General features: G+C 30.4%; 1 protein-coding gene across 1 annotated transcript; it reads right to left on the reverse strand.

The window, feature by feature from the left end:
• Nucleotides 1-2,379: 2,379 nt before the first annotated feature.
• On the reverse strand, nt 2,380-3,681 carry LOC137822577 (transcription factor bHLH146). The gene has a single exon (XM_068627488.2). The coding sequence runs from the start codon at nt 3,118-3,120 to the stop codon at nt 2,536-2,538; it is 585 nt and encodes a 194-aa protein (XP_068483589.1). The 5' UTR covers nt 3,121-3,681; the 3' UTR covers nt 2,380-2,535.
• Between the last annotated feature and the right edge of the window lie 10,666 nt (nt 3,682-14,347).

A 14,347-nucleotide genomic window follows, 5' to 3' on the forward strand; every position in this document is an offset into this window, starting at 1 on the left:
GGTTACCCATGGAAGAACTGGACACCTGCCCTACCAGAACTGACTACCCAGCCACAAGTTCCTCCACATGTAATGACACAAGCAAAATTGGTTACCCGTATGCCTGTAAGTAGTCACTTTTGTGACGTTTATAGTCACCCACTCTTTATAAAAAATAATTCAAATGTGTGTTACTGTGACGGTGTCAATATATCAAAACTCTTTTGATTTTTTTTGTTTTTGCAATATACTCCTCTCTTCAAAATATTGAAAAAGAAAGTAAAGTAAGTTTATTAAAATTTTGCTCGATACCCTTAATTATTATCCTTGAACCTAGGAAATCCTCCCTCAATTTATAAATTCTTTGCCTGAAATTATTTACCCTTGTATGAACTGAAGAAGGTCGAAGTAATTACAATATATATATATATATATATATATATATATATATATATATATATCAATTGTAATTTTGTAAACTTTACAAAAACAACTAAATTTTTCAGAATGAAAAAAAAAGATGAAAGTTAGAAAAAAGAATATGGAGATTTACAGGGGTGTTATGCGTTTTCAAGTTGCAGCACAATGGGTTTACATCCTTTTATTTTTCTTTCATGTTTGTTTTTGCATATAATATAATGTTAACTATAGTTAGAAATATTGTTGGTGTGATTTTTAAGGTATTTATTTTATTTTGCAATATTAAAAAAAGGTGTTGATTGCACATTTAGTTCTAGACTTATTTAGACACATTAATTATAACTTACATGCACTGAATGACAGGGTGGTAATTTATTAGTGCCTATAAATATTCTGCAAAGAACACGTTTTGGCAGTTGTTTGCAAGAGTGTTGGTTGGAGTTGTTGTAATGTGAATCACAAAGCCATTTTTGTCTCAGGGTTCAAATTTTCTCTTCAAATTTAACAAAACCTTAAAAATTAGTTTGATAAGATAGATTTATTGAATTCTGGACATCACCTGTTACATTCCAAAAATATGTCAGAACCAAATATCCACCGAGAATGTTTTGTTTGTGGGAATTAAGGGAATAATTTTGGAAGCATCACATGGCTGATGTGTATGGGAAGATGATCATTCTGTAAATGAGCAAACTGATTAACACAGAAATACTCAGATTTTGTAAAGTTATGCAGAAGTGTTTGAACACTATTAAGAAATTAACTTTATAGAATTTAAGTCTAGGGGAGAGTAGTTTGGAAAAGAGAGAAGAAAATGAACATGAAGAATAATCTTAACCATGAAATGAAAAACAAGAAAATTGAACAACTCCAAAATTGTTTTACTCACTGAGAGAGACATGTCAAAGTCCTTGGATCTTATATCAGTCCTAGCATTGATTATTCAAATGAAAAAAAAATCTGGAATAAAGGGCACCTTAATTTGATTGATATAATGAAAAAGGAAAATGTTATTTTAAAAGCTGTAAATTGAAATATACCAGTTTCTAAATATGATTTGATCAATATAATTTCAAAACTGTTTATTTTAGTACAAAATTGTTCTGATACATGATTGTGAATATATGGTGAAAAATGGTGACTAGGATGGCCATGTGAATTGGAGAAACCATGCCTACAGAAATAGGTATAGAGGAGTGACACAAGTGGGTCAGAAAATCATGAACATTGGTCGGTGATAAGCATTCACACATGCAAAGTTTCTAATATATGCAAGTGGTTGGGGCACTACTCTGTGCTAATCTCAGCTCACAAAATCACTGCTTCTGTTAATCACCTTTTCATTCCAAAAATATATCAGACTACAACACCCACATAGAATTTTATGTTATCAATATACATATTTACTATCATAATTTAATAAAAATGTTATTTGTTAATTATTAACAATGATTCAATCTGTTGAATTTGACTATGATGAAGTTGGAAACATGAGTGAGTATGAGAAGCTTGAGTCAAAGGACTTTTAGATTCCACTCCCCTCTTCATGACGCATGAATGAAACACATGTTTTGTGGTCCCAGAACGCGTAAATTAGGCCAACAATGGTGGTGTTGGAAAAAGAAAAAAAGAGAAACAAGATTAATCATATCATGATTCTGCCTCTGTAACTTGAATATCTAACACTACTCACCTAACACCACAAGTTAGTTTAACTGTCAAATTTTCATTCCTCAGAAACACTATTGTATTCATTATTATTATTATAAACTACACATTGAAATAATCGAAACTGCATTGTACTTCGTCTTAATCATTCACGAACATTAGCACGAAGTAGTTCTATATTATTTGGAGAGCATTGTGATTTCCTTTTCTTTTCTTTGATTTGTTCTCTTCACCACGATATTCAAAATACAATTGGTAGCAAACATAGGATATTAATGAGATGATTCTTGTTACTTTATGTGTCAAACTAGCTGCATAATAATATATAACAAAACTTTATAACTGATGAAGTTGATATGGTAATTGACAATATATATATATAGAGAGAGAGATTATATGTGGAACACAGAAATATATGATAGTAGTAATGGGTTTATGGAGAAAGCAAAGCAGAAACATATGAATGAATTAATGTGTCTCTGCGAGGCACTGAAGAATGTTCACCTGCATTTGCAAACAGCTTACATAGCTTTGTAGCTCTGTCACCATTTCTTCACTACACATCTCTTCTCCCCCAGGTATCAACATTCTAAGGCTCTTCAACTGCTCATCTTCATCTTCTTCTCTCAAACCTCTTGTCATTTCAGGCATCATGCTCTTGTGTTTATTTCTAGGCTTCAAACTAAGGTTTGAAGGGAAATGGTTCAATGGCACCGTTTCACCACTTTGACCACCACAAGTCCTTGATGAGCCTTCACCAACCTTGTAGTTTTCACCAAAGCTGCTTGTGTCACTATCTGCATTGACTCTATCCCTTTGAAGCTTCACACTCAGAGCATCACTCCATGCAAAACCCTGTGCTGAGTGCACCATTGCCATGTCCACTTCATACTTAACATTCTGAATATCACAGTCCTCTGAAGAGCTTCTTTCCTTGATCTTCATCAATGCTGGCACCAAATAGTTCATGTAGCTCCTAGCAAACGCTGCTTGTTCCACTTTGTTAGGTTCAAGTGAGTATACACGTCTGCGTTTAGCAGGTTGCCCCTCCATGTGTAATCCAAACAAACCCCTTTTGTATCTAAAGAAAAATAAGTCTAACCAAGAAGCATAAAGGGATGAAGAAAGGAAGAAGAAGAAGAAGAAGAAGAAGAAGAAGAATTGTAGTGATAGTAGTGGGAATAGAAGCTAAAAGGGTGCAAAATGTGCAAAGAAAAGTAATAGGGGTGTAATGAAAGTGGGGGAGAGGCAGAGGTAGTGGTTGTTTTTTGTCAGCAATGTTAAGGAAAAAGAAGGCAAAAACAAGCTTTTAGGGAATGGTGTGGTTGTGGTAGAGTTAGTGTTGAGGATTGTTCAAGTTATAGGGGTTTTGATGAGGCAGTGAAGTTCACTAGCAAATAAATTTTGAATTTTCCTTGACATGAGGAGGCCCCATGTAACTAAATAATTGGAGTGATAAGGAAATTGGTTTGTAATAATTACCAGCAGAAGCAGGTATGGACGCAAGCACACGCACAAAAAGAAGACCACAGGCCTATAAAACACAAGTTTCTGTAGGAAACTCATTATAGGGACTCTCTGCACAACCACATACCAATAAATGGTAAAAAATGTGTTCCTTCTCTCTAAATCAAATCTTCATTTAAATTTGGCTAAGAGTGGTTAATAACTTATCCAACACATGAATCTCTCTTTAACAGACAATTCCAAAGCAGAAACATGGAAAAGAGTAACTCTGATGCCACAGTCCACACAGATTTTACATTTTTACACACATGTGAAAATAAAATAGGTAAACAGTTGTTACCAAGAGAATGGATAATTGAAAAGAGTGTGCATAGGAAGGTACAACACAAAGATATGAGTGTGTAATGTGTGTGTGTGTATGTATGAATGTGTGGGTGTGCACAATAGTGAGAGTGGTCAATTTTGAAGGGCACATGGCCTCACATGCTTGTTGCTTTTCACAACTACCCACATAAGGGATTCTCTCCCATGTGCCACTAGAAAACAAAAACACTAAAACCCCACTATAAATGCACCTCACATGACTCCAACCCCTTTAAGTGGTACTCTTTCTCTTTGCACTTCCAGGGTCTCCCCTACTTACAAGTTTTCCCCCTCTCATTTCAAATCAACCAGCTCATCCTACTCCTTTCCACCCCCTCTCTTTATACCCTTTCTCTTTAAATTAATTACCCTCTTCAAAAAAAATTCTTAGTTTTCCATTGGGTATATATCACTTTAAAATATTTCATCATTCCACACTTTTGGGGTGAGCACAGAAACATGAAGAAAGACAGAATAGAAAAAAAAGGGAAAGTGATGAATATGACAAGTGACGTGATAAAAACACAGAATTAAAGCAATGCAAGAAAGTACAGAATTTTATATTTACACTAACAATCTATCAGAAGTTATGATAGATTATATAAAAATAGTAAATTGATCATGCATGTAAGAATTGTAATGGGGATGACACTATAAAATCATGCCATTTTACACGTGTGTAGAGTATTTCTATACAAAAAAATAGTTTGGAAAAGTCATAATTGCTATGGATATAATGTGCTAATTGATATCAATTGTCATTGAATTTGACTTTTAAGCTGAATGATGTACTTTCTAAAAGGGAGATATTTTACATTTTTTATTTTAAAAATAAGCATATATGACTTTATATAATTAAAGAAACACACACACATATATATATACCCTTTTATAAATTATGAAAAATTTTATTTGATTAACTGTAGAGGATCCATATATATATACATTGTTCATTACAGAGAAGTGAAACCATGAAAGTTTAATCCCAATACAAGGTAAAACCAGTAACAAATTTGGTATGTTCTGATAAGGTGGATAGTTATGGTCCCATAAATTGCTCATATTAAGAAAAGCTAGGATTTGAGGACAAACAAATCCAAATTGCAATGGCCCTACTCTAGTTGGATGATTAGAGAACAAGGATGATAAACCTAGCTTTGTGCAAGCAAAGTCAAAAACTTGTCTTCATTGAGAAAAAAGTGAAAAGAAAAAAGTAGTTACATAACTTAATCAAATTTGACCTTCATGCTTTGTAATATAGTCCTTCATCCTAGGAGAGCCCCACCTGATTTATTATTATTTACTTCAAAATAATAATAAAACAAAAACAGAAATTAATAAAAAATATCATTCAACCAAAAAAAGAAGAAGTTTGTGTAGAAAGTTAGCTTAGAGTCCTTTGCTTTCAGAGGATCCTGATGAACATTGTAGTTTCCAAGTCTGAGGCAAAACTAAATGCCAACCACCTTTGGACATTTGTGGGACAACTTTGCATGTGCACAAGACTCTCAAAATTCAGATTATTATCATAAAGTACACTTCTTATTCTCACAGTTAATAGTTATTAATAGAGAAATTATTCTACCTGATACAGAAAAAAACCCTTGGAATTGTGCATGAATTTCACATTGTTAAGTGTAGTATTTTGCATCTCACACATAGGGGTGACATAATCTACAGTGTATTTTGTTGGGTAGGGTCAATTATTATGTCAAAGTTCAAAAACAACACTTAAATTAGCTTTTGAAGGAAACAAAAATGGGTATCAGCATTAAGGTTGGAAGAGTTCTGTGGAGAAATGAAGAGACCACACAAATGCATGATGGTGCATTGTGATGAAAAATATATACATTATCTGTAAAAGAAAAGAAAAAAAGAACACACAAAAATTGACATCCATTTCCCTCCCATTAATACAAAGAGATCTATTAAATAATGTTTAACAAATTTAATTAGAATATACTCTGAAATGAATTCTAAGTCTAAGTAAAAACCAGTTTTGTAAGATGAATTTTCTACCTTTCTATATATTAAGAACTTGGTAAATGTATTGATAAATGAGACAAAACTTATTTCTTTCAACCACATAAGTTGACTGCATCTAAGACCTGAATCCAAATCATTAGAAAGAACTTGAATCTGATAGTATCAAAAATAATACTTATAAAATGAGAGTAATCCTTACTTTATTAACCAGCTTTTATTGAATTAGACAAAAACTCAAACCAAAGATAACATAACTTATCTTAAATACATTATTGGATCATTAATCTGTCATGTTATGAACTATTAAATCTCAGTAGTGTTTGATATGAAAGAATGTATTGATAAAATCTAATAATAATTAATTCGTCAGGGCCTACTTGAGAGTTACATAAATAAGAACAATCTTGACCTGAGCTAACTTCACTAGGATGATTAGAATCAAACCCTAATTCGTATAAAAACCTGTTCTATCAAAGAATCACACCCCATACAAACCATATATAGTTCACACACTTCAGCAGCAACTAGTCTTAACCCAACAACCATTTAACCTGTGAATTAAACTTTAGAAGCTAACAAGTAGCAGTAATAAGTAAAGGGAAAAGTATATATAAAGATTACAATTAAGAAGTGGACTTTAATCTTATAAAACCGGCTAATGAGGTGAGATTTGCAACCACCAGTATATTACGAAATACTCTAATCACTTGTCGATTAAGGATCTTCAACACACTTCTCACTCTGAGAGTGATACAATACATTATGGGTGATCCGATAACGGTCCGATAGCGGGTGGTTTGACCCTAAACCGGCTAATGAGGTGAGATTTGCAACCACCAGTATATTACGAAATACTCTAATCACTTGTTGATTTAGGATCTTCAACACACTTATCACTCCGAGAGTGATACAATACATTATGGGTGATTCGATAACGGTCCGATAGCGGGTGGTCTGATAAGTCCAACAAACACTCATATAATCTAATTAACCAGCAATTAAGAAGTGAACATGGAGGGCATGGTAGGATAAGAAGATGTTTGTGTGAAGGATTAAGAAGAGATTGTTGGATTTAGAGGGACAGGAGTGGGGACAATAGTCACGTTGTTGGTTTTTGTACTTTAGCCTAATTTGGGATTATAGATGAACAGTGAGATCACGTGCAAAGTTGTGAAGGTTGACATGTTTGGTGGGAACAGTTGTAGGAAATTGTAGGTGAACTCAAAGTGAGGAAGCCCCTATAATAGGGTTCTGATTCCATAGGCAGAGAATGCTCCACGGCATCCAATTCTGGATCACAAAGAAAGCTGTCTGGTACGGACAACACCTCTTTTTGTGGGTGGAAGAGAAGAGAAGATAAGAGAGAGTGATTGAGAACGACAACGCCACACTTTGTCACTACTGTGATTTCATGTCAGAGGCCACAAATCAAATGCTAACCCTTCTTTTTCTACTGCTATTCACTTCTCATATCACACACTTGCCTCCTTTCACTTCCACATCTGCACCACACCACCTTCATCATCTCAAACTTCACACTCTCATGCCTCCATTCACAGTCTCCAAGACAAAACTTCAACTCAGTAACATCTGTTGTTTCTTAGTGCTGGTTTTTTCAATTCAAATAAAAGTTTCATCTCACTAATCTATATATTCAAATTAATTAGTTGCTTAATTTGAGGAGTATAAGAAAATTATTAAATAAAAATTAATTTTAAATAACAAAATAATTAATTATTATATTAACTAAATAAAATCATTTTATAAACAAAATTACTTAAAGTAGTTTTTATTATTAACAAAAAATTAAAAAATAGTTTTTATATTTATATCTTTATATTAGTTACTAAAGTTTTAACGGTTAATTATTTATGTTTTAAGTTAGTCTCTATTAATTTTTTAGAGATTAATTTAAAATTTAAAATATTAATAACTAAAATTTTGATAACTAATTTAAATACCAATTTAAAAATTATTTTATAATATTTTATTAATAATAAAAATCATATCTTTCTACACTTAAATTGTGCAATACAAAATTAGCTAATCTAGTTGAATCAATTTTCATGCTTTTTTTGGACGTGTAGATGTTTACACGTATTTATGTTTTAAACAAAATATGTTATCAGTGAAAATAAAATAGTGTCATAAAATATTAAATAGTTTGTGGAGTATATGCAATTTTATAAATAATATATAGATAGAAATCCATAATCCCAAAAAAAAAAAGTGAAGATTGAATAGATAAATGACAAAGGAGATTCAATTAAAATAATGGATTGAATATCACACAAACATTCTACGTCACAATCTGAACTGAATAAAATGAACTAATCATAGAGATGGAGAAAACTTATTATCACAAAAGATTGCATAAAGAATAAGAGAGTAATGATTTTTAAGAATTTGAATTTTAAAGTGCTAAAAGTATTAGTATATCAACAAAGAATATGCCTAACAATTCAAAACATCCTTTTTCACAACGAGACAAAGTTTTAAGACAAAATTATTCATATGGTTACTCATTAAATACAAATAGAGGCTAAAATGTGGTTTTCAATAAATTTTAATTAATAATAAAAAATTTGTTTAAAAAATAAATTATAATTAATAATAAAAAATGTGTTTAAAAAAGTAAATTTAGATAGTACTTATTTTCTTAATAATTAAATTGTTTTCGAGGTTTTGGACCATTAAAATAATTATTTACTATATTAATTAAATTATATATTATTTTATAAATTAAAAAAAACATTATTATTTAAAAAAATTATTATTAATAAAAATTTATAAGTTATTAATACTGTGACAAATTTAGAATTTATAGTAGTTAGTAAACTTGATAATGATAAATACTAATTTAAAAATTAATTTATAATTTTTTATTAATAATATAAACTAATTTATATTTTTTTATTAATAATGGAAATTATTTTATCAATTTAGTTTATAAAATACTATTTAACTTAGTTAATATAGTAACTGGTTATTTTTTATTTTAAAATTAATTTTTATTTAATAATTTTCTTGTATTACCTTTTATTATAAAACCAAAATGTTTAAATTTAAAAAAAAATTAATAACTTCCTAATTTTTTAAAAAAAATATTTTTAAATTCAATTTTCAAAATATTAAAATCCGTTTTTTCAAATATATTTAAATATAATTTACAAAACTAAAATAAAACTAAATTTAAAAAAAAATCACGTGTTCTTAAATAAAAATTCTTGAAAAAGCATATAAAACAAAAATAATTTTGGAACATCATATTAGTGTTTCATGCAACAACAAAAAAAATGTATCTCTGAGACCACAATAGAAGGAGGGCTAACTCTTCATCCAAGTGACCTCATAGCTATATTGTTTTAATCATAAATTATGTGCAAAACAACTTTTTTTAAGTCTGTTAGATTCTATAATCTAAAACCATAATACAGAATCTAAAATATAGATTTGGATTACATGATTTAAAATATAATTTTATATTACAAAATTTAAAATTATAATAATATGATTTTGAGTTATGTGATTTAAAATATAGTTTAAATTGTATAGTAAGAAATGTTATTTTAGATTATATAGTTTATAACTATGTTTTAAATTATATAATATAAAATTTTATAATTCATAATTATATTTTAAATTATAATTTATATTATATAAGTTCAAAATGTAGTTTAAAATTGACAATAACATGTTTATACTAGTTAACTTTTTTTCATATATTATAGAATGAGAGAATAAAGTATGGGAGTGGTAGAAGAATTAGTTGAAAGGAAGTTATGTTTGCAAGCAGGCTATACTTTGTTGTCTAAGCAATTTCTCTTTGTTGCTTTGTTTGAACTTTTTGCTGCTTTAACAACCTTATGCATGGTTGACAATTTTTTTTTCACCCTTATAGTTTTCATCTCTAACTCATGCCGATGGTTAAAATGCTAAATTCTTAACCTTCAAATGGGTAGTGAGACAAGATATATTAGCTTTCTAGCTCGCACAATAATGAAAATAGTGTTTTTTTTACTTCTTAAATATCTTCTTACACCCCATTAATTCAAGAAATTGAATTTCAAAAGTCAAAATAATTGATCTAGATTTTGAAAGGTAAAGTAGCTGTTTTGAAAAAGTTATTATAGAAAAAAAAAATTCTCTTATAAATTTTTATTTTTGGAATTGACTTTCGTGTTATGAAAATTAAGTTCCGAAATTGATGAGGTACAAGAAGAAGTTTGATGAGGTGCAGGGAGAAACACCTTAATAAAAAATATAAAATTGTCTCCTCTAACTTTAATAAAATTTTAATTTTCTTATATAGACTGACCCATAAGTCCACGGGTCTTCACTTAGGCGGGGCGGGTCAATAGATTCAACCCACATTAATTAAGCGAGACGGGCTAATATAGGGCGAAGCAGTTCACATTGCCATTCCTACCCTTGCTGTCCTCCTTATCATTGTTGTCCCCTAAGAAAATATTTTGAATTGTGTCATTTGAAAAACACTCTAGGATTGCACAAATTGAAAGCTCTTTTATGAAAAAGTAATTTTCGGGTTGTACAATTTAAAAGTCACAAAGAAGCTTATGGATTGCACAATCCAATAGTAAAAAATAACTTTCGGATTATACAATTAAAAAAGTATTCTTTTCATGAAATAAAAATGGCTTTCGAATTGAACAATATAAAAAGAAAATGACTTATAAATTACACAATATGAAAGTAAAAGAAACTTTTGGAAAAACTTCTAAACTACACAATTCGAAAATAAAAAAAGTTTTTATATTATACAATTCAAAAGTAAAAAAAAAAATTTAATATTACACAATTTGAATTTTTTTTTCATAAACCATAAGAATATAATAGAGATTTTTCACATTTACGCAGTGTTTGTTCCGGGTGCCAGCAATGAGGAGGGAGGGGCGAGCGGGTATGATTTACGTTTGGATCGGTTTATTTGAAGGCGCGAACGAAGATGGGTGAGCGGAGGGGGCAGTTTTTCTCCTCCTCACAAAAGTGAGGAGATTTGAGACGATTACAGCTGGCAAACACCATTGACATAGCATTTTACTTTTCTATCCTTTGTGCACATGTGAATGAATTTACTGTGGTGTAGTTCTGAGACAATGAGTTTTCTTTTCACTAGACTCTCCAGTGCTACTTGCAGAAGAATCTTGACCAAAACAAAACGGTAGACCCGTGAATCTGAAACTTAAAGGTGTGTTTGCTATAAATGAGATGAGGGATGAGGTTTGATTGTTGTGATGTGCCCAGAACAAGAACAAGAAAACAAAAGAGAATTGGTTTAAGGAAGGTAAAACTCACTTTTGGCGCACTGGTTTCTCTCCATCCTTTTCCGAAATCGATTTCCGTATCACTGTAAAAGCTGTAGAATCGATTTTCTTATCTCTTACATGCTATAGAATCGATTTTCCAATGTTTGTGTATGCTATAGAATCGATTTTCCATATTGTTGGATGGTGCAAAATCGATTTTAAATTTTTTCAAAAGATGCAGAATAGATTCTCTATATAGATGTGATTTGGGAGAATCGATTTTGTGGTTTTTGAAGGTAGAAGGAGAATCGATTCTCCCTTGTGTGAGAAAAATGTTGGATTCTTTTATGTATTTTTTTTATTTTTCCACATTCTCTTCATCACATTGCTTCTTCTTCTTCTTTCCAGTGCATCTTCTTTCCAGTACATCTTCTTTGCAGTGCTTCTTCTTGTGCTTTTCACCTTCAAGTAAGTTTTTTTATTTATTTTTTCTAAATATATTTACAGTTTAGTTAATGATGTGCTGTTACTTTTTTAATTTTTAAAAATATATTCACATTTATTTTGTATATATTTACTGTTATTATTTTTAATAAATATATTTATATTCTGTTATGTGTTTATTGTTTAGTTTATTTTGTCGTTTACAGTTTTTGTTTGCAGATTTTTATGAATGTATGTTTTTTTATTTTTCTGAATGTTGCAGACCACGAACTTCCATGCTCACCTGTAGCGCATGTTCAATCAACAAACAGTCCAAGTAATACTCCATCTGTGCCCTCTCAACCATCCGGTGGGACATCGTCATCTAGGGGATCAAAGAGAAAAGGCCCCATGGTGGATGTAATTGAGAATCAGTTCAATATGTTGAATACGAACCTGCAAAATTGTGTCGCTTCCATGAACCGTGGTAACGATGCCGTTGATGAGGTATTAGCCATTGCTCGTGTACAAGCCACCTCATCACAAGAAATCGCTGTGGAAATCAAACGACGGAATGACTATTATGGTGAACACGTACAAAATGATCGTCGTAAGAGTTCATATTAATACTCGCCTTCAGATATTTGGTCCATGCTAATTGATCTAAATATTCAAGATGAAGCAGTCATGGACCAATGCTATGACTTTCTCTGTGAAAATCCAGCTATTGCAATGCGAGTATTTGGTATGTCGAAGAGCGAAGAATGGCAAAATTGTTTAACATCATGACTCGGCGTCAATAAATTATGTTTAATTATATTTTTATGTTCTTCAATTTGTAATTTAATCAATCTACTTTTAATTTAAGACAAACATTGTACTTCTTATATTATTATTGTTGAACTGTTTTTCATTTGAAATTTATGTGTGAGGATATTTTCTAATATACTATTATTTTGTCATTGTTTCGTAACATTTTCATCATAGGTTTGAATTTCTGTATCGATGGCATCTTCATCTACGAAGAGGCAAAAAATGTCCAAGGGTAAGGGTAAAAGCAGAAGAAATGATGATGAAGTTCCTATGATCCCATTACAAAGGAGGGAGGGTGTTTTAGATTATTCCCGGTATTTCCAAACGAAACGTCAGATGGTTGCATTTGAGGAAAATTTTCATGGAAGACCAGTCATACCTCCAAAAGTCTTAGATTTCCCATTTTTTGCCACATCTGGTTTTCAGTTTCAAGAATATTTGAACTTCCAAGGATTGCAAAATTTTCTTAGTATAAGACTACCATATTATGAGGATATGGTTAGGGTTTTTTATTCAAATCTCCATCTAACGACACAGGGTTATCTTGCTACTCAAATTGACACTCACAAGATTATAATTAGACATAGGGATTGGATGAACGTGGCGAATCTGAAATATGATGGTCTCTTGTTAACCCCTGGTACCATCCCTGAGGACATACATTTTGATCGTCAACAAGCCCTATTAACCATGACAAGAGAAGAGGTGCACAGCCAAAATATAAGAAACGTAGGTAGTTTAACTATGAATGATAGACTACTTCATTACACATGGGTGCACATGTTGTGTCCTCGGGGGAGCAACTTCTCGCAGTTGGTTCATGAAGATGTTTTCATGTTATGGTGCCTAAAAAGTAATGTGATGATTAATTGGCCTCATTATATCATGCAACATATGATAAAATGTCGTGACAATGATATGCCTCTTTCATATGGTTGTTTAATCACACATCTCATGTTGCTATATGGCATGAACTTGATGGGAGAGTCATCAATCACGTTAGGGTGGAATAATTTCTTCGGGAAAAAAACCATGAAGAAAATGAATATCTTTGAGGTCAATGGTGTGTGGCAACTTGGAAGACCTGACAATGAACATGAACAAGAACACAAAGACATTCCACTACCTCATGTTGCAAGCGGTCATCCTCAACCCGAGATCCCCCATGATTCGGCAATGTTAACACAAATTTGGGGGGGAATTCAAAATATGTAGAAAAATATCAACACTATCCACACACGTTTGGACCGAATCGAAGATACACTTCACGAGCTTAAACTCAATAAAGAACATTAATTGTATTTTTATTGTGTTATTATTATTTTTTATGTTGAACTTATTTTGATTGTCAGTTAAATTTTTTATGTTATTGGACATTATTATGTTTGTAATTTTTTTAAATTTTCATGACACATCATTTAGGATTCTAATTTAATGACTTCATTTATTTATTTTAGTCACCGACTATTTCATGTTAATGTAATGTTTATTAATGATAAGCGAAAGTTTTTATTTTCTTTTCTTTTTTTTATTGGATACAAATTGAGAGAAAAAAAATATACATCAAAAATAAAATATAATTTTTTTCATGTTGGTAGTTAATATTTCATAATATTTATGAAAATATGTGAATTTTATCATGCTACTATGATTAAATTTTACATTATTTTTAAAATATATAATTATTCAAAATATTAACAGTATTATTTATTTTAGTACTATTATAATTATTAATATAATTATATACATACAATATACAAATTTAAATATTACATAAATTTATTTAATAATTTCAAATATTTTTAATTATAATATTAATAACAACATATAATTATAAATAATAAAATAAAATGATAATATCAACAAAATATATATAATTATATAAAATAACAAATGTATATCACAATAAAAATTACTTTCATAAATTTTAATATATTTAATAAATTTATTTGAATTTAACA

The sequence above is a fragment of the Phaseolus vulgaris genome, chromosome 9, assembly GCF_051622355.1.
Source record: "Phaseolus vulgaris cultivar YP4 chromosome 9, ASM5162235v1, whole genome shotgun sequence".
Lineage (NCBI taxonomy): Eukaryota > Viridiplantae > Streptophyta > Magnoliopsida > Fabales > Fabaceae > Phaseolus > Phaseolus vulgaris.

Excerpts from the sequence above, each read along its gene's own strand:
- LOC137822577 (XM_068627488.2), bottom strand. The coding sequence starts at position 3,120 with ATGGAGGGGCAACCTGCTAAACGCAGACGTGTATACTCACTTGAACCT.